The 17,031-nt window shown below is 47.9% G+C and overlaps 3 protein-coding genes and 1 long non-coding RNA gene across 5 annotated transcripts; 2 read left to right on the forward strand and 2 right to left on the reverse strand.

Moving 5' to 3' along the window:
- Positions 1-1,853: 1,853 nt before the first annotated feature.
- Positions 1,854-4,750, forward strand: LOC119277260 (probable nucleoredoxin 2). Of its 2 annotated transcripts, none has more exons than XM_037558519.1 (3): positions 1,854-2,163; positions 3,249-3,722; positions 3,836-4,750. In XM_037558519.1, the coding sequence occupies exons 1-3, from the start codon at positions 2,083-2,085 to the stop codon at positions 4,373-4,375; spliced, it is 1,095 nt and encodes a 364-aa protein (XP_037414416.1). In that variant the 5' UTR covers positions 1,854-2,082; the 3' UTR covers positions 4,376-4,750. The 2 variants fall into 2 exon arrangements, with proteins under 2 accessions (XP_037414416.1, XP_037414415.1); XM_037558518.1 differs by having other exon boundaries at positions 1,860-2,163; positions 3,867-4,750.
- Positions 4,751-5,598: 848 nt separating this feature from the next.
- LOC119277261 (protein translation factor SUI1 homolog) lies at positions 5,599-8,156 on the reverse strand. Its single transcript, XM_037558520.1, has 5 exons — positions 8,002-8,156; positions 7,151-7,252; positions 6,140-6,351; positions 6,000-6,053; positions 5,599-5,913 (listed from the first exon to the last, which is right to left on the reverse strand). Exons 2-5 carry the CDS (start codon positions 7,185-7,187, stop codon positions 5,869-5,871), a joined length of 348 nt encoding a protein of 115 aa, XP_037414417.1. The 5' UTR covers positions 7,188-7,252; positions 8,002-8,156; the 3' UTR covers positions 5,599-5,868.
- A 3,231-nt stretch (positions 8,157-11,387) lies between these two features.
- Positions 11,388-15,992, reverse strand: LOC119277263. The gene is made up of 4 exons (XR_005137010.1): positions 15,811-15,992; positions 12,903-13,006; positions 11,704-11,947; positions 11,388-11,634 (listed from the first exon to the last, which is right to left on the reverse strand). It is a non-coding gene; the product is annotated as an uncharacterized LOC119277263 (long non-coding RNA).
- Positions 11,737-15,701, forward strand: LOC119277259 (subtilisin-like protease SBT3.8). Its single transcript, XM_037558517.1, has 10 exons — positions 11,737-11,838; positions 11,933-12,024; positions 12,171-12,268; positions 12,897-13,058; positions 13,153-13,772; positions 13,895-13,965; positions 14,071-14,325; positions 14,430-14,547; positions 14,756-14,927; positions 15,025-15,701. The coding sequence occupies exons 1-10, from the start codon at positions 11,743-11,745 to the stop codon at positions 15,564-15,566; spliced, it is 2,226 nt and encodes a 741-aa protein (XP_037414414.1). The 5' UTR covers positions 11,737-11,742; the 3' UTR covers positions 15,567-15,701.
- Positions 15,993-17,031: the final 1,039 nt, after the last annotated feature.

Here is a 17,031-nt window from a genome sequence, read left to right on the forward strand (position 1 = left end):
CCCGCCCCACACCCACCATGGACGATGACCTCGACCTCGACGCCGCCGCTGGCCTCGCCTCCCTCGCCTCGTCCAGCATGAAGACCACTCCCTCCGGGAAAGGCAAGCCTTGTGGCCCGTGCAAGACCGCCGCCGCGCACAAGCCAAAGAGTGCAACAAGTTTTGTGCCACTCTTGAGAGTGTCAAGGCCCGCCCCGTGAGCGGCATCGGCATGCAAGACATGGTATGGTAGCAAGCCACCCTCTTTTGTGTCATCAAATTCATGCTTGCGTGTTCATTTTTTTCATACCACTTTTGCCAATATGCTTGCATGAAAACATTTGTAGGCATTTCAAGCTTTGGAGGCATTCAAGGTCCAACACAACGGCATGTGCTTCAACCTCTCCCATTGGTTTAGGGTCAGCAAAGACGAGGAGAAGTTCAAGGCGCAATATGCCTCCCTCAAGTCACGCGGGGGGAAGAAAGTCGTGGAGGTTGGGGACGACGAGCCGGCTCGGCCGCGGGGGAAGACCAACTCCAAGAAGGAGGACAAGTGGGATGCGGCATCGAACGCCTTGATCGCAAGCGTGGAGGGCATGATGAACAAGGACTCAAGAGAGGAGGAGCGCCGGCGTTTCAAAGAGGAGCAAATAAACGCCTTAATGGAGATCCAAAGGAGGGGCCTAGAGATGGACGCAGAGAAGCAAGCCAAGATGCTTGAGCTCGAGGCGGAGAAGCACGCCAAGATGCTCGAGATCGAGGCCGCTAACGCCAAGACCAAGGTCAAAGAAGTGGCTCTCGCAAGCATGATGACCGGGGTGGAGATCATGAAGGTGGATCTCAACACCATGTCGCCAAGAAAGAGATCGTAGATCCAGAAAATACAGGCCGACATGCTCAAGTTCACCGACGAGTGGTCTCGTGGCCGCGAGCGCCTTTTTTTTGTATGCCGGCTTGTGCGTTGACATGACCACGGGGCCGCGATAGCGTGGTCGAACTCAAGTCCCACCCCCTTTTTGTGTGATGACATGTGTGTCGGCCGCTGGCGGTGCGCCAGCATGAACTGTGTGATGATATTTTTTGAAGACAACAATGTATGCCGGCGTTGGCATGGTGCCGGCATGAGACATGACCGCTGGCATGACATATGGCCGCGGGACTTTTTTTAAAATTGAGTGCGGACATGAAAATGGATCGACGTGTTGGACGCACTGACGACCCAAATGCAAAACAGGACGGACGCCGGACGGGCGGTCGATTCAAACGGACAAAAAATAGACAAATACGCCGTCCGTTTGGGTCGGCCCTTGGAGTTTGCTCTCACGCATCAGTTCCCCAATCCCACAGGTGGCCACCCCAGCATTGATGACGATCTCCTAGGCCTCATCTAGTTTCCTCGACGCAGCCCGGGCCAGACTTTCGGAGCGACCGCGATCGATCGACACCAAAGCCCCGGGCAACCGGACATAACACGCACCCATCCATCATCATCCGCCCACTGCGACGACCACGCCCACGCCAAGGAGTCCACCGCGAGCAGCACACGTTGTTGGCTGCGATCGATTCCTTGACCCCCGATCGGACGCAAGGCGCACTAGCGTCGCGTCGCCCCCTTTCCCACTCTTTCCCACCCCACCGTGTCTGGCCACCTAGCGGCTAGCGGCTAGCGCTCCGACTCCCACGTACCCCACCCGCCCGCCAACAAGATGGGCTCCGGCTCCGCACCGTCGCCTCTGTTCGACAGCTGCTCCAACGCCTGATCTGAAAGGAACCGCTGCGACGGACGGGCGCGCGCGCGTGGCGAGATGACGTGAACGCCTCCCCGAAAAAGGGTTTGCCGTCTGCAGATAGACGCGGCGCCCCCCCGTTTACCTGCTTATTTATTGCTGCGGTGGCCGGTGAGGCGCGGGTCGGCGTAGCCGCTAGGCTCGACTCGCAGTCACAATTGCTGTTCCGATAGCACAAAGCCGCCATCGCAGGCAGCTCCATACTGTCTTCCCAGTCTCCGTTACTGCTGCTATCCGGCACGCGCCGGGGGTCAGGCGGCACAGGGAAAGTGCCGTGCCTGGTCACAGGACACTGGACGTCGTTGGGGATCCGGAGATGGAAGAAGCAGATGGGAGCGGAGGAGGCATCCGCTCCGTGCTGCCTCTCGGCTCGCTCATCTCTCCGTCCGGGAACGAGGTGCTTCTCCACCATGCTCCGTGCTTCTACTTCCGCTTTGGCTCTTAGTCATCTTTATTTTCTTTCTTCCTCGGTTTCAAGTTCCTTGCTGTTCTTTGGTTAAACCAGAATGATTTGCCTAGCTGGGTTTGATTTCGGATCTCTTATTTTATCACGCAAGGGTAGATATAACGGACGACGAAGTGGATAGTACTCGTACAATTCTTCTTAATATATTTTGCGTTAAAATCAGTCAGACAAAAGTTCAGATTCTTCTTAGTAATAGATTTTGTGTTAAATTCAGTCAGACAAAAATTCATATTCCTAGTATATTAAAAAAAAACTAGTCAAGATCCAATTTAAGAGTAGTTCAAGTTGGAACACTTTACGCGAAGTGCTTTAGGTCAGCTTGAACAATCGAAAAAAGCTTTTCCTTCCATCTGGTTTTCACGATGAAGCTCTCTCAAACGAGGCAAAGCCAAGAAAAATGAAGACGCTTATCTGTACTTCCGTGCATGTTCTTGAGCTCCTTCGGCTAGCTCCAACAAGTGCACGCCTCTCACGCTTTTTTAATCTATAAAGAAGTTCAGCTTATGAATTCTTTTACAAGAAGCTCACTAAGCATCCCAAACAAACAAGATCAATATACGTTGATGTCACTTTTTACCTAGGAAATAACACTATGAATTTTGGACTACAAAACTGAACTTGTAATACTCAGAAACTCATGCAGTTTCCGATTATTCTTTTTTATACTAGAAGATTAATATACTCCCCCCGTCCCAAAAATAAGTGCCTTAATTTTATACTGAAACCGGCATATCATCTTGAGATTTACGAAGTCACCGTAGGAACCCTAGCGGGCTGGGGATACCACAGTTCCTCTGACCATCCAACCACAGATTGGTTCGAAAAAAAAAATCGCCTCACATTTATACGGTCTTCTTTTCCGGTGAACTATTCCTTTCCCCTCTCTCTTGCCAAGTTGCCATCATTTTGCCCATCAAAAAAAAAGTTGCCATCATTTTGTTTTCTTTTCTGTGAACGGTGATCATGACTCGCCTGATGAAACCGGCGAACACGTGTCCCCTAACTAATCTTCACAGGTGGAGCTCCCGGAGCTAGACGGCAAGATCATCGGCCTATACTTCGCCGCCAACTGGTACCCCAAGTGCGAGGCCTTCACCCCGGCGCTGGCCGCCGCGTACGAGCAGCTCAGGGCGCGCGGCGCCGGCTTCGAGGTCGTCTTCGTGTCGTGCGACGAGGACCGGCCGTCCTTCGAGCGGTTCCACCGCGCCATGCCGTGGCCCGCCGTGCCCTTCGGCGACCTCCGCTGCAAGAAGAGCCTCAGCGACATGTTCCAGGTCGAGGGCATCCCGCGCCTGGTGGTGCTCGCCCCGGGCGGCGCCGAGGTCGTCTGCTCCGACGCCGTCGAGCTCGTGCACCGCTACGGTGACCCGGCGTTCCCGTTCACCCCGGCCAGGGTGGCGGAGCTGGAGGCCGACGAGCGGAGCAAGTTCGCCTCCCAGACGCTGGAGAAGCTCTTCTCCGTCGGCCACGTCAACGGCGGCGACGAACAGGTACTTACTACCACCGAGTGTTGTTCTGCTCTAGAATGCGGAGGTGTGTGCATGGTGTCGAACGATCATGAGCTAGCTCGCGAGCATCGCCATTGATTTCGCCATGCATCCAGCTGCTGGCCTCACCGTGGCTAAGGGCTGCAGGTCCCCATCTCGAGCCTGGTCGGGAAGACGGTGGGGCTCTACTTCTCGGCGCACAGGTGCGAGCCGTGCGTCAAGTTCACCGCGAGGCTGGCCGCCATATACGGCAATCTGAAGGGCAAGTCGGCGGAGTTCGAGGTGGTGTACATCCCCATGGACAAGGAGGAGGATGGGTACGAGCGGTCGCGCGGCGACATGCCGTGGCTGGCGCTGCCCTACGACGGCGAAGGCGTGCCGTCGCGGGCGCTGGCCAGGTACTTCGACGTGCGGGAGATCCCGACGCTGGTGGTGATCGGGCCCGACGGCAAGACGGTGACGAGGGACGGGAGGAACCTGGTGAACCTCTACTTCGACATGGCGTTCCCGTTCACGGAGGAGCAGGTGAGGCGGCAGCAGGAGCTGGAGGACGAGGCGGCCAAGGGGTACGCGCCGTCGCTGCGCCACGCCGGGCACCGGCACGAGCTGAGCGTCGTGTCGGAGAAGTCGGGCGGAGGGCCGTACGTCTGCTGTGAGTGCGACGAGCAGGGGTTCGGCTGGGCGTACCAGTGCATCGCCTGCGGCTACGAGATACACCTCCGGTGCGGCCGGGACGTGGAAGACGGCGGCGCCGTGGGAGCTGGTCAGTAGGCCGGAGTACGGGACCGTATTGTATACCATTAATCTGAATGTTGTGCGTGCGTGCTCTGGAAAAGGTCATGTTGCTATGACGAGAAATGCCCAGTGTGGACTTGCTCTTGGCAAGTCTGATGATAGTAGAATAGACGAGAAATGCGCAGTGTAGCTTGGTCACGGCTAGCTAGCTGCAACAGAAAAGCATCGCTGAATTTGGGCTTCTACTTGTTTTGCTTCTCTTTTTAATCTGCTCACCCAACGATCATTTGATACTACATTAGCTTCACCATACTATAACGTTCTAGCAGCAAGTGCCAGTAATTCACTGTTCTATTCTTCAAAATTACACCATCTCGCATTTGATCTTCATCCTTTTATCTGAAATAGCAAGGTCTCCTTCCTTTGAGAGAGTCGAGGTATCTCTGGATTGGGAGGAACAGAGGGCCTCTTCACTGTAGTGATCCCTCGAAAAGAGTTCGCAGCATCCACGAGTAAAGCACCTTCATCCATCATCGTGCAAGTCAAGGGTGCATATGATCTAGTGCCCAAGGGAAATAGGGGCATATGCCTCTTTCGAATATTGGTAGTTGATCTACCAAATTCATTGATTAGAAGGTTGGTCCAGTTTATAAGGAAAACCGGACCCAAAAACCATACAAACAGCCTTTCGACCAACAGCACACACCCTCACGAGCCACGGGTCCCTCTGATCAGATCCATCCCCCAAGAGAACGCGACGCCAAATGGCACTGTCATCGTCCTATCTAAACTAGATCAAGGGTTTCCCTTGAAGCACGTCAGGAAAGGCAAGATGAACGAGGGAGCGACGCCCAAAAGCGCCGCCATCAACCCAGAGTGCGACTTTCGCCGACAGTCAGGATCTAATCAGCCTTACACATCACAACCACTATCCATGCCTCTAAGGCCAACCGCACATCATGCATATGAGCTAGTGCCCAGATAAGACACTGCCAATGCTTACAACTAGATGGAGCTAAGAAACTATCTCCACCTACGTGTCATATCAAGAAAATACAAAGGACAGTGGCCTAGGCACCGATTGAACACAACCATGAGAAAATAAACAAATTCGAGCAAACAAAAAACAAACGAACAGAGCACACAACCATGAGAAGATAAGCCTGAAGTACATTTATTTAGTGCACAATAACCTGGATAAACCATACTGCCATACTGGTGGCGCATACAAACCATGGTAAAGGACAACTTGCATCAACACACCGATGCCAATCCAAATGTCTTGGATGTAAAAGTGCATCAAACACAGATGCCTCACACGACTACTAGCAATTCAAATGTCTTAGATGTGACAATACCAAGTGTACGACAACTTCCAGGCTTCGGTGACAGCACACGGGCATTTGTGTGTTGCCTAAAATCCGTGAATCTTGATGCTCTCTTTCTTTGCAAGTCCAGCCTAACCAAACAGAAATTATCAAATTAAGAAGGTGAACGACGCAACAGTCAATATGTATGATAATGTAAAATGGCATCGTAAATTACCTGAACTAGGAAAGTAGCAACATTCTTACGCTGATCACCTTGGAGTTGGATGACCTGAAAATACAGAAGATAACTCATCAGCATATACACCTTCCAATGAGAGAACTTCACTTCAACAAAATAGGAGAACCTCACTCTACCTGGCCTAGTTCTGGATCCTGGACTACAGTACCATTACAGCAGAATTCCTTTTTGAGATCCTTGAGAATCTTGTTATAGCTGTAGTCTTTCTTCAAGCCCTGAACAGTTGTCAGACTCTTTCTTCCGTTGCGCTGCTGGACACGCACATGCACATAGTTCTTTGATCCAGCACCAGCGCCGGAGTCCTCAGCATTTGCCTCAGCAAACGGATCTACAGAGAAGATGCAATGTCAACTTCTGGGTGGAGGGTAGGCAACCAGAGAATTCATAAATCAGAGTTAGACTGTAGGCAAACAAAAAAGATCCATGATCCATGTTTCTGTGCTTATCTGTGAACACACATCTTCATTAACACAGATAAGATCAGTACCACCTCTAGAGAAGGTTAGGAAAAGCTCTTGTCCAGCATGATAAATGTATGTTGGTATATAACAACTAACTCATAATTTAGATATTCAGAACAGTCTATTGGATAATTTAGGGTAAGTGAGAACATAAGAAAAGACAATCTATAGGTTATTTGGGCAAAACAAATGATCCATTTTTCTACTCCCTCCGTTCCTAAATATAAGTCTTTGGAGAGATTTCACTATGGACCACATACGGAGCAAAATGAATGAATCTACACACTAAAATGCATCTATATACATCCGTATGTGGTCTATAGTGAAATTTCTACAAAGACTTGTATTTAGGAACGGAGGGAGTATAATACAGTGATCCCTGAATCTACATCTTTATTAATGCAGTTAAGCTATGTATCAGTACCACCTCTAGGCAAGGTTTTTTAGCATGATAATATATGTTGGTATACAACAACTCATAATCAACTAGATAATGGTATGCTATTCGTTAATGAGATAAGATACTGGGAACAGTCTATAGGTTAATTCAGGGCAAGAGAGAATGCAAGGAAACACAATCTACAGGTTAAGGTCTCTCAAATTGTTATGGATTGGCAGGTGTCAATTGTGATTCCCTAATGAAGAGATAATGAAATGAGTGCATACCAAAAGCAGTTGGAACCTGGACGTCGAGATCAGACATGAACTTGTTGTTTGGTTTGATTGGCCCCAAACAGACAGGCTCTATTTATTGTCTTGATGTGTGAGCTGCAAAACATCCCAAACAATTACAAACCATCCAGCAATACGTTGATCTCTATTAAGTTATTACCATAATAGCTGACGAAATTTAAGAAATTCAGAGTTATAGTACTACATCATCATGGAAGAAAGTGCACAACAGTACAACATCGAAGAAAGTGCGCAGGATATTCATCATAAAAAACGAGGTACGGTGTGCAAAACGCAAGCATAACTCCCCATCCTTGGCCACTTGCAAAATCCACATAGAAAGTAGAATACCATACAAAATAATTTACCTCCTTATTAACTACCAAGGGAGAACCTAAAATCAGCCCACAAATTTCCTAAATCACAAACAGCATGTTGTAAAATTGACCGTTCTATGCATCAGGAAATATCTAAACCAACCCACAATCGCATACACCGACAACAGAAAAAACAAGGTGCTCATCTAAACTGCTCGCGCGAGCAGATCGGTTCAAATCGCGCCCACAAACCTAAGCGAATCCCCAATTATCAGACAATCGGCCTACCAGGTGCGGAAACCAACCGATTGGGGCCAAAAAATCGGCACACCACCAAACCAACCCAACAGCCCTACCGAGATCTGGTCGGCTCGGAGCGAGATGAGGAGCGGGCGATCGATCCGACGGCGCAGCCAAGACCGATCGGGGGACGGAGTCAACCGCTAGAAATCGAACCGCGGGGGAGCACGGAAACGTAGAATCAGCCGAGGGGGGAGGGGAAGGACGAGGCGAGGAGGGGGGAATCACCTTGTTCGGTGGAGAGAACCGCAGACGGCGAATGCGGGGAGGAGGAGAAACGCAGCACGGGACGAGACGACTTGACCTCGGGGGAAATATCTGTCTCCTCCTTCCGCCCCGGTTCCAGCACCGTCGGTTATAAAGGAGCACGGCGCGTATAAATTAGGCGGACCGACGATTAAACGTGGAGAGAGGATATTCGGTCCGTCGGTTCTACGCTAAATTTAGCCTTGCCGTCGGTTCAGGACCATTAGCAGCAGATGGAGCTGTAGTCTGGTCCTGTTAGTTTTGTTGGGCCCGATTCTCAGGCCTCAACCTTCCCTAATAATCACAAATTAGTCACCTAAAAAAACAAATTAGAGGTACCCGTTCGACATAAAATGTCCCTTTGCAAAGTACATATGTTTTGGTGGGAAAATGCCTCTGGTGACAACACTTTTTTTTTAGAAAATTGTGAACCTTTTTTTTAGTTTCACAAAAAAATTCAAAATCAACAAAAAATGCGGACCAACAACAACAAAAAGACAAGCGGAAAAAAACTTGTGTTGGGGTTTCATGTGCTTTTCTTAGTTTTGGGTTGACAAATAAGGCACACATCCCGTGAGATAAAACATGTGCAATAAGTACAAGCACAAAAAAAGACCTGCAACGCTACAGGGACGACAACAACAAAGAAATGCACGAGAACCACCAAACAAAAAAAAAGCAAGAAGATGGTGTGATGTCACTTAAAAGTGCAATAACTATTTCTCATCTAAATGAGCCCTAGAGAAGGACGCGGCTATTCTGATCCCGACCTCATGTGAACTCAGGTGAACAGTCCAGTCATAATTTTGTTGCAAAATTTCATCACCATATGATATTCTTGGAAAACTTGGCAAAAAAAAAAAACGATGCTCCAAAATGTTAATTTCAAACGCATTTTGGGGCATCAATTTTGTTGGAGCATCGATTTTGTTTTTTGCCACCTCTTCCATGAATGTCCTTTTATGATGAAATTTTACAAGCCATGTTTGACACCAAAAAATCAGATTATTTTTTATTTTACTGGTCACCCGAGCTCACTTGAGCTCGGGATTAGAACACTTTCACCCTAGAGAAATCCAAAGTAAGAATATAAAAAGAATACAAATTTTCTAGTTCTCATCTAAATGAGAATTAACAAAGTCCCGTCTACATTTATGTCATTCAATTTTACGTGGGGGATTAGTGCTGATACAACATGGACACAAATGCACATTATAACCCACTTTGCTTACATGGTATTTTTGCCTATGTGGCGGAGAGAGTCATGGAAAAATGAGAAGAGTGGACTCGCATGCAAGAGCCTAGCTATATGCTACTACAAGGTAAACACAATAAATGCAAAGAAATAAAGAGAGATGCTTAGAAAAAAGTATTAATCTAGACCACTTTATAGCTTGCCTTACTATATAAGTGGAGTAGTGTTGTGCACACGATGGATTTGTGCACGATTCAGACACGACAGGTCATCTAGATCATTGGATTGCCTAATTTCTTTAATATGTGTGGCTTCTAATCATGTCGTGCACAAATCGTCCATCAACATTGTGTGTACATCACTACCAGTACGAGTGAGTATAGTAGATTACTAAAAATGATATGGCAGCTCCATATAGTCATCAGCTGGCTATACTATTAACCATGCTCTTAGCACACATGTGTCTACACAAGTCTAAAAGAGTAATGAACATAAGTTACATTTTTAACAAATCCATACTACTGTACAATATAACAACAAATAAAACAATTTTTTATAGTATGACCAATGGCTGGTTACGAACTTGACTTATCAATTTCTGAGTGCTTTCCTGACAAATGCGTCGTTGACTATACCAATACAAGATGCAGATATGAAACTCTATTTCTTTATTATTTATGCATGTAAGATGCATTTTTTGACTCTAAAGAACCAAGCTTTATCAAGAATTAATCTAATTATCTATTCTGCACAAAGTTGATATTGTCACGTTAAGCACTTCCTATTATGAATCTGTAACCGTTAAACAGATATTGAACGAATCATGGTCAGAACTCATATTTACACTGCCAGAATACACTCAGTGATCCTCTAAAAAAAAGTTCAGCAAGTAGTACTATTTATGAACATTTTCAAGCAAAAGTGTACTTCTTCTCTTCCAAGAAATAAGGCCAACTCCACCGCACGACTCTAAATCGTCCGAGTCTGTCCGTTTGGGTCCAAACGGACAAATGAAGCGGCCCAACGCGCGACCCCATCCGTAAAAAATGTCTGTTTCTGGTCCGGTTGCCCCATCTCGAGCGCAAATTTGATTCGGCTTTGGGGTCGAACGGACACTGAGCGGACGCTTTCTGCGTCCTTCCCGACTGCTCTTGTCCGGCCTGGACCCACCTGTCACCCACTCACCTCCCATCGATCTCTCTCTCGTTTTTCTCTCTCTCCCCGCTCGCATGCCCAGCAGCAGCTGCAGTCCCCGCCAACGTCGACGCGGGGCGACCAGGGCGCGGGCGCGGCCACCGCAGAGCGGCCAGGGCACGGGTCGGCACTGCGGGAGGAGATCAGCGCCGAGGTCTCGATGCTCTTCCTCGCCGCCGGCAACAGGGACGTCGCGCTCGTCCCCGCGCTGCTCTCATGAGTGCTTTCCTCCTCCCTCCTCTGCTCAGCGCGGCGACAACATGCCACGGCAACCGCGCGTGCGCACCGGCGAGGCGAGAGCGCGAGCTCGCGGGCAGGTGAGGCGCAGGCGTGGGCGCGTGGTCGAGGCGGACCGTTTGGGGTCGGTCGGCGCGCTGGACGCCTTCACCTACATCCGGACATGCATGTCCGTTTTAGCATCCATTGCTTCCCCAAACGGATAAAATCCGGATGAAACAGACGTCCGTTTGAGGTCACGCGGTGGAGTTGGCCTAAAAGATCAGCAGGCTGCACTGACGTCTGCACGATAACACTGGAAGAGCTGGCACTACGTATGGCATGGATGGTCGACGCGCTAGTCAAGTCAATCTTCTCTCCGGAAGAGATGGAAGAGAGATGCTCTCTCATCAGGAAGTCAATGTTCTCCGGATCGCTCACAGCCACGGGTGATGGACCCGTACAATCATATGCAGCGGCCAGGAAAAGGAAAGGCATACAAAACCCGCCGCCGATTGAGAACCACCACACCTTCAACACGCGCACGAGACCATCCGGAGGGCCCTTGATTTGATTCCCTGTCTGAACGGAGCCCTGCCCTGTTCTTGCCTACAGCAACCGGCAGCATCTTCAGCAATTTCGTTGCCTGCACGCCACACGTTTTTGCTTTTATTACTCCCTCCGTTCCATTGTACTAAATCAGCAACAACTAATATGGAACGGTTGTACTAAATCAACTACAAAACGGAGTGAGCACTTCTCGTAGGGAAGATGATAGGATATATTTATTTATCTGCATAACAAGCGAATGAACAAATTGAAAAACCATGCTTCAGGAGAGGGAAAATAAGTGCAACATTACAGGTTTGAAATGGGAGAATACTGGAGCAGGGGGGAACGCAACGCGTTTCAGCTGAGCTAGTTCCAGGGAAACTTCAGGGAGGAAATTGGCGTCGATAGCCGAAAGATTGGATTCATGCCAACTGAGCCTGTATCTTTGACCTTCCTTTCTGCACATGGACAATCAATTAGCCATCATCATACAAGACAGAGACTAACAGGCCTATAAATACCATTACCTGTTGTTGGATCATATCAGCATGTGCTTCCACACCAACATGGATTTCCACTCTTCCCCTCGGCGTTTTTCAGCTTACCTCCTACTCTGCTTATGCCTTATGATAAGCATAAGCAGAGGGTATGGGTCTCAAAAGGTATGGCTGATGCATCACCCTACATTTTACTGTATCTCATAGTGTTGATTCTGTTCGATGCTAAGTTGTGTTTTCTGTCCCTCTCCACGCGTAGCTGTACATCGTTTACCTGGGAGAGAAGAAACATGAGGACCCTTCTCTGGTAACAGCTTCGCACCATGACATGCTCAGCGCCATTCTTGGAAGGTAAACCTAAGAACAAGTTTGCTAGCTTTCCAAGTTTGGTTCTGATCTTCTGAAGGGCATATAATTTTGAAGGAACGAGTATGTCGTTCGACAGTTCCGAGTAAGGCTGCCATTTTTTTTTCTCATCACTTGCTGACTTGTTTCAGCAAGGAAGATGCGTTGGCCTCCATCACTTATAGCTACAAGCATGGCTTCTCAGGCTTCGCGGCGATGCTAACAGATGACCAAGCACAAGATCTTGCAGGTGGGCCAAGTTTGCTACAAAAATTGCTTCGCTAATTCTCTGTTGATCTAACACTATCCTGTTAAGATAACCGAATTGGGGAATTCAATCCTGATGCATGATCCTTTCTTCCGAAGAAAGAAACGTATTTGGTAATTATTATTTGCTCATTAGTTAAGCTGTTTAGCTTTCTAATCATCGATGTGAGTTCGTGGGCGGGCAGTCATATGGTTCTTATTCCCGTTTTGTGGAAACCTACTCCGGATCAATGTATGGTCTCTTTTCTGCAATACAACTTATTTGTAGTTGTACGCTCATTTTAGTATGAAGCTGCACATCTGCAGTAGCCTTACGATCCTGCCTGATTATTATTTCAATTTTTCCTATTTCTTAGGTGACTGAAAAATAACTACTTTTAAGTCAATGCTGAGAATTGTCCAATCAAACTTCAGAATTCGTGAAAGGGTAAAATAAGGGGCGAGAAAATTTTGATCTTGGGACTATCAGTAGTTAACTGAGAAGCAGACAATTTCTTTCTCGGGTTATGAGGATCCTTTCTTTTTGTTACTCTGTGATTATACACCACATAGATAACTAACTGGTGGCTTCTGATTTAGAATTTTCTCATGTATCTATTTGACATGTTCAGAGCTACCTGAAGTTATCAGCGTTACTCCAAATCAGCACCATGACTTGATGACCACAAGAAGCTGGGATTTCCTTGGCATGAACCTGGACCATCAGCCACCTAGTAAACTTCTGCAGAGGAGCAAATATGGAGAAGATGTAATTATCGGGATATTTGACACTGGTCAGTCCTTCATTGCTAACAAGTTAAATTAGAAAGAAAAAAAATCTTCACCAAGCAAATTCCTGCTAAAACACTGCAAATGCAATTGATGCAGGGATCTGGCCTGAATCAAGAAGCTTCAGCGACGAAGGATACGGACCAGTACCGTCACGATGGAAGGGTGTGTGTCAGCTGGGGCAGGCCTGGAACAGCACCAACTGCAACAGGAAAATCATAGGCGCACGGTACTATCCTGCGGGTCTGGACAAAGCCGACCAAGCGAACAATTACATGTCTGCACGGGACATAAACGGGCATGGGACGCACACCGCATCCACAGCAGCCGGTGCAGTAGTAGAGGGGGTCAGCCTCCATGGCCTGGCAGCAGGGGTGGCACGGGGTGGTGCGCCCCGAGCGCGCCTTGCAGTGTACAAGGTCGCATTTGAGGGCCCGAAGAAGGTGCAGCTTGCTAGTGCTGCACTGCTAGCAGCTCTGGATGATGCAATTCATGATGGAGTTGACATCCTATCCCTATCAGTCCAATATAATGATAATTCATTTGGTGCACTCCATGCAGTCCAGAAGGGTATTACCGTTGTTTATGGCGCGGGAAATAGCGGGCCTAGACCACAAGTCATTTCTAACACAGCTCCTTGGGTCATTACAGTCGCAACGAGCAAGATCGACCGGTCTTTTCCAACTGCCATTACCCTTGGAAACAATCAAACCATTGTGGTATGCACTAGAGAAACATGATCTTTGTTAGAATCCTGGGAGGCAACTTTGCTCCACCTACCATCCTCAAACACTTCCAACTCAAAACTTGTGCATAATTTTTCAATTTTTCATATTTGCAGGGTCAATCACTCTATTACATGCTGAAAAATGAATCCAAGAGTGGGTTCCAACCACTTGTACAAGGTGGAAGGTGTGTCAGATGCTATTCATTTTCTTGATTCTAGATGTCATTTTCTGTTTAGGCATTAAATTTCTCAATGCAGTTGATCAATTATTGTGGTCTTTCTGTTTACAGCTGCTCAATCGAGGCACTAAATGGCACGGAAATCAACGGAAAAGTTGTTCTATGCATTAAAGAAACTTTTGGCCCACCAGCAGACATTATCCCAGATGCCATAACAAATGTTAAAAGTGGTGGGGCATTTGGTCTTATTTTCGCAATATATACCTTCGATAAGCTTTTGAGCACCGAAGATTGTGTGGGCATGGCATGTGTCATTGTCGACATTGATATTGGGTTTCAAGTTGCAACATACATTGGAAGCCAAGGGTAAGAACCTATTTTGTGGCCTTCCATGCTTAGTTGCTTACAGATGTTAACTTTTATCCAGCAATTATTTAAGGACTCAATAAACTGTGCTTTAACTTGAGCAGTTCGCCCATTGCAAAGATTGAGCCAGCAAGTACTATAACAGGAAACCAAGTTCCTGCTCCAAGAGTCGCATTTTTTTCTTCAAGAGGCCCGTCCGTCAAGTACCCTACAGTTCTTAAGGTACACAAGCTAAAACGAGCGCATTCTGTTGTCCTGTGCAATATATATACTATTATTCCAGAAACAATTTTCGGAAAAACACCAACTAGTAGGGATTGATCGTAAGATTTCCCTCAGAAATAGGGACGTTAAGATGATTTTGTTTGACAGGTTAGCACTACCTTCATACGGTGAAATTATCTTAATCCCATTATAACTACTTTAACAGCCTGACATAGCCGCACCAGGAGTGAACATCTTAGCAGCTACAGGAGATGGATATGTGTTCGACTCAGGGGCATCAATGTCAACCCCACATGTAGCAGGCATCTTAGCATTGCTAAAGGCTGTACACCCTGATTGGTCTCACGCTGCCCTAAAATCAGCAATTGTTACCACTGGTAAATTCCTAAAACATTATATCCACATGAAACACTATCCTCATCAATCCACTCACACTTTCTTAACAACAATTCGTTCTTCTTTGCATGGGTAAAGCATCAACCAAGGACGAGCATGGCATGCCGATGCTAGCAGAAGCACTACCCCGGAAGGTCGCCGACCCATTCGACTATGGAGGGGGAAACATAAATCCTAATGCAGCTGCCGATCCCGGCCTTGTTTACGACATCAATCCGAGGGACTACAGCAAGTTCTTCGCTTGCACGATTCAGAAATACGCTATCTGCAACATCTCGACATCGCCGGCATATCACCTAAACCTACCTTCCATAGCCATTCCTGAGCTAAGGGGTCCAATTAAGGTGCAGCGAGCAGTCACGAACGTTGGCGAGGTCGACTCGGTTTACCGAGCCGATATACAGTCCCCCCCAGGAGTGAGGATCAAAGTCGACCCACCAACCCTAGTCTTCAACGCGACAAAGAAAGTGCACGCCTTCAAGGTCAGCATGACGCCTCTGTGGAAGGTGCAAGGGGACTACACGTTCGGCAGCCTGACTTGGCGCAATGAGCACCACTCGGTGAGGATCCCACTAGCAGTCCGGATCACAATCCAAGATTTCTACGCCGATGTTGCATAGTAACGAAGAATGTTGTATGAAAAATAAAGATTGGTGATGTTACGGATTTTAGCATGAATTAGAAGACTATTTGTAATTGTAATTGTACTTAGGATTTGTAATTTGTACCTGAATAAATTTGTTTGCAAGAGAACACTACTGTTTTTTCAAATTTGTCTGAAACTCTGAATGCTCGGTTCTCGATTTACCCCCGACGAATCACAAAACGGAAATCGCTGTAAAGAGGAGGATGGCTGGGACGAACCTGGCGGCCTAGGCCGCGGAGAGCTTCGCCGGATTAGCTGTGGCGAGAGCCGTGACGTGAGTGCGGGCCCGCGTGCGTTGCCCTCCGGCCGCCGGAGTCGACGGGGCTCCCGGTATCGCCGTGCGGCTGACGGCGATTGTTCCCAGCTAAACCTGGGCATCCTCCAGGCCGGGCCGGGTTTGCTCGGGCTATCGTTCTGATCCTGTATATGGCCCTCACTAAAATGGGCTTCGCTATCATCCAACTTCGCCGTTGAGCTGCACTCGTTTGTCTCAAAAAAAAAAAAAAGCTGCACTCTTGGTTCAAAATCACTACTCTTTTGTCTTTGTAAGGGTCATTCTCACCCTCCCAGTTTGCGACAAGTATCACACTGGCCATTTGTCGTAATTTAAGAGTTTTTCGTAGGTTTGTTTATTCAGAATGTTTTATCTCTCAAACCGTGCGTCCGAATCATGAACTATTTTCATCGTTGGATTCCTCACGTCGAGATCTTCAAAACTCGATCCATGTTGATAGGTTTCGACGAACTTTTTTCCACGAAAAAACCCAAAACAGAAGCACGTTTTTTTCACTTTTCGAGAGGCACGGCCATACCTCCCGCGGAAGCAAATCCGTGCCTCCACGGGAAGTAAACTCGTGCCTCTCGCTGAAGAAAAAAACGTGTTTTTTCCTTTCCGAGAGGCATGGCCGTGCCTCTCGCGGAACCCGACCCAAAAGCTAAGAAAAAAACCGGGGGAAACCAAGAAGCAAAAAATCCCGAAAAAATCATCTAGTAGTCAAAAACGCGTACAGAAAAATAATTTTTTTCCAAAGGGAGCGTCCAGAGCGCGCCAAGTGACGCGCTCCCACCCACCCCAAGTGACCCTTTGGAGGGCTCCTGATGGAGTACTCCTTAATTAGTTGCTCCCTCGTCGTTGTGCTCAAAAATAAAAGCTACACTCTTCGTTTCAACATCTCGTTGGCTGGCATCTAGACTATCCCTCAAATTTGTGTTGGGCTCCTCAAACACCTAGGGTAACCCGATTAGTGGCCAAACGTAAAATTTGGATGCAACCACGCCCCTTATGCAGGCCCTATACGCCTGGACTGATCGGCACCCCTCATATCCAGCCCAACGTAACCCAACGGTCCAGTGAGAACACCGCTCCGTCATGCCGTCCAAGGGGCCAAAGCAGACTATGTAAGCCGGACTACGACCCCCAACCCTAGTCGCATTCACCC

This window comes from Triticum dicoccoides, chromosome 3B (assembly GCF_002162155.2).
Source record: "Triticum dicoccoides isolate Atlit2015 ecotype Zavitan chromosome 3B, WEW_v2.0, whole genome shotgun sequence".
Classification (NCBI taxonomy): domain Eukaryota; kingdom Viridiplantae; phylum Streptophyta; class Magnoliopsida; order Poales; family Poaceae; genus Triticum; species Triticum dicoccoides.

What these genes read in the sequence shown, in the direction of transcription:
- LOC119277260 (XM_037558518.1), top strand. Translation starts at nt 2,083, where the DNA reads ATGGAAGAAGCAGATGGGAGCGGAGGAGGCATCCGCTCCGTGCTGCCT. An exon ending in TCTCTCCGTCCGGGAACGAG is followed by an intron (nt 2,164 to 3,248) that starts GTGCTTCTCCAC and finishes TAATCTTCACAG; the next exon opens with GTGGAGCTCCCGGAGCTAGA. An exon ending in TCAACGGCGGCGACGAACAG is followed by an intron (nt 3,723 to 3,866) that starts GTACTTACTACC and finishes TAAGGGCTGCAG; the next exon opens with GTCCCCATCTCGAGCCTGGT.
- LOC119277261 (XM_037558520.1), bottom strand. Translation starts at nt 7,187, where the DNA reads ATGTCTGATCTCGACGTCCAGGTTCCAACTGCTTTTG. An exon ending in CCAGGTTCCAACTGCTTTTG is followed by an intron (nt 6,352 to 7,150) that starts GTATGCACTCAT and finishes TCTTCTCTGTAG; the next exon opens with ATCCGTTTGCTGAGGCAAAT. An exon ending in AGGATCCAGAACTAGGCCAG is followed by an intron (nt 6,054 to 6,139) that starts GTAGAGTGAGGT and finishes CTGTATTTTCAG; the next exon opens with GTCATCCAACTCCAAGGTGA.
- LOC119277259 (XM_037558517.1), top strand. Translation starts at nt 11,743, where the DNA reads ATGGATTTCCACTCTTCCCCTCGGCGTTTTTCAGCTTACCTCCTACTC. An exon ending in CTCAGCGCCATTCTTGGAAG is followed by an intron (nt 12,025 to 12,170) that starts GTAAACCTAAGA and finishes GACTTGTTTCAG; the next exon opens with CAAGGAAGATGCGTTGGCCT. An exon ending in ACATACATTGGAAGCCAAGG is followed by an intron (nt 14,326 to 14,429) that starts GTAAGAACCTAT and finishes TAACTTGAGCAG; the next exon opens with TTCGCCCATTGCAAAGATTG.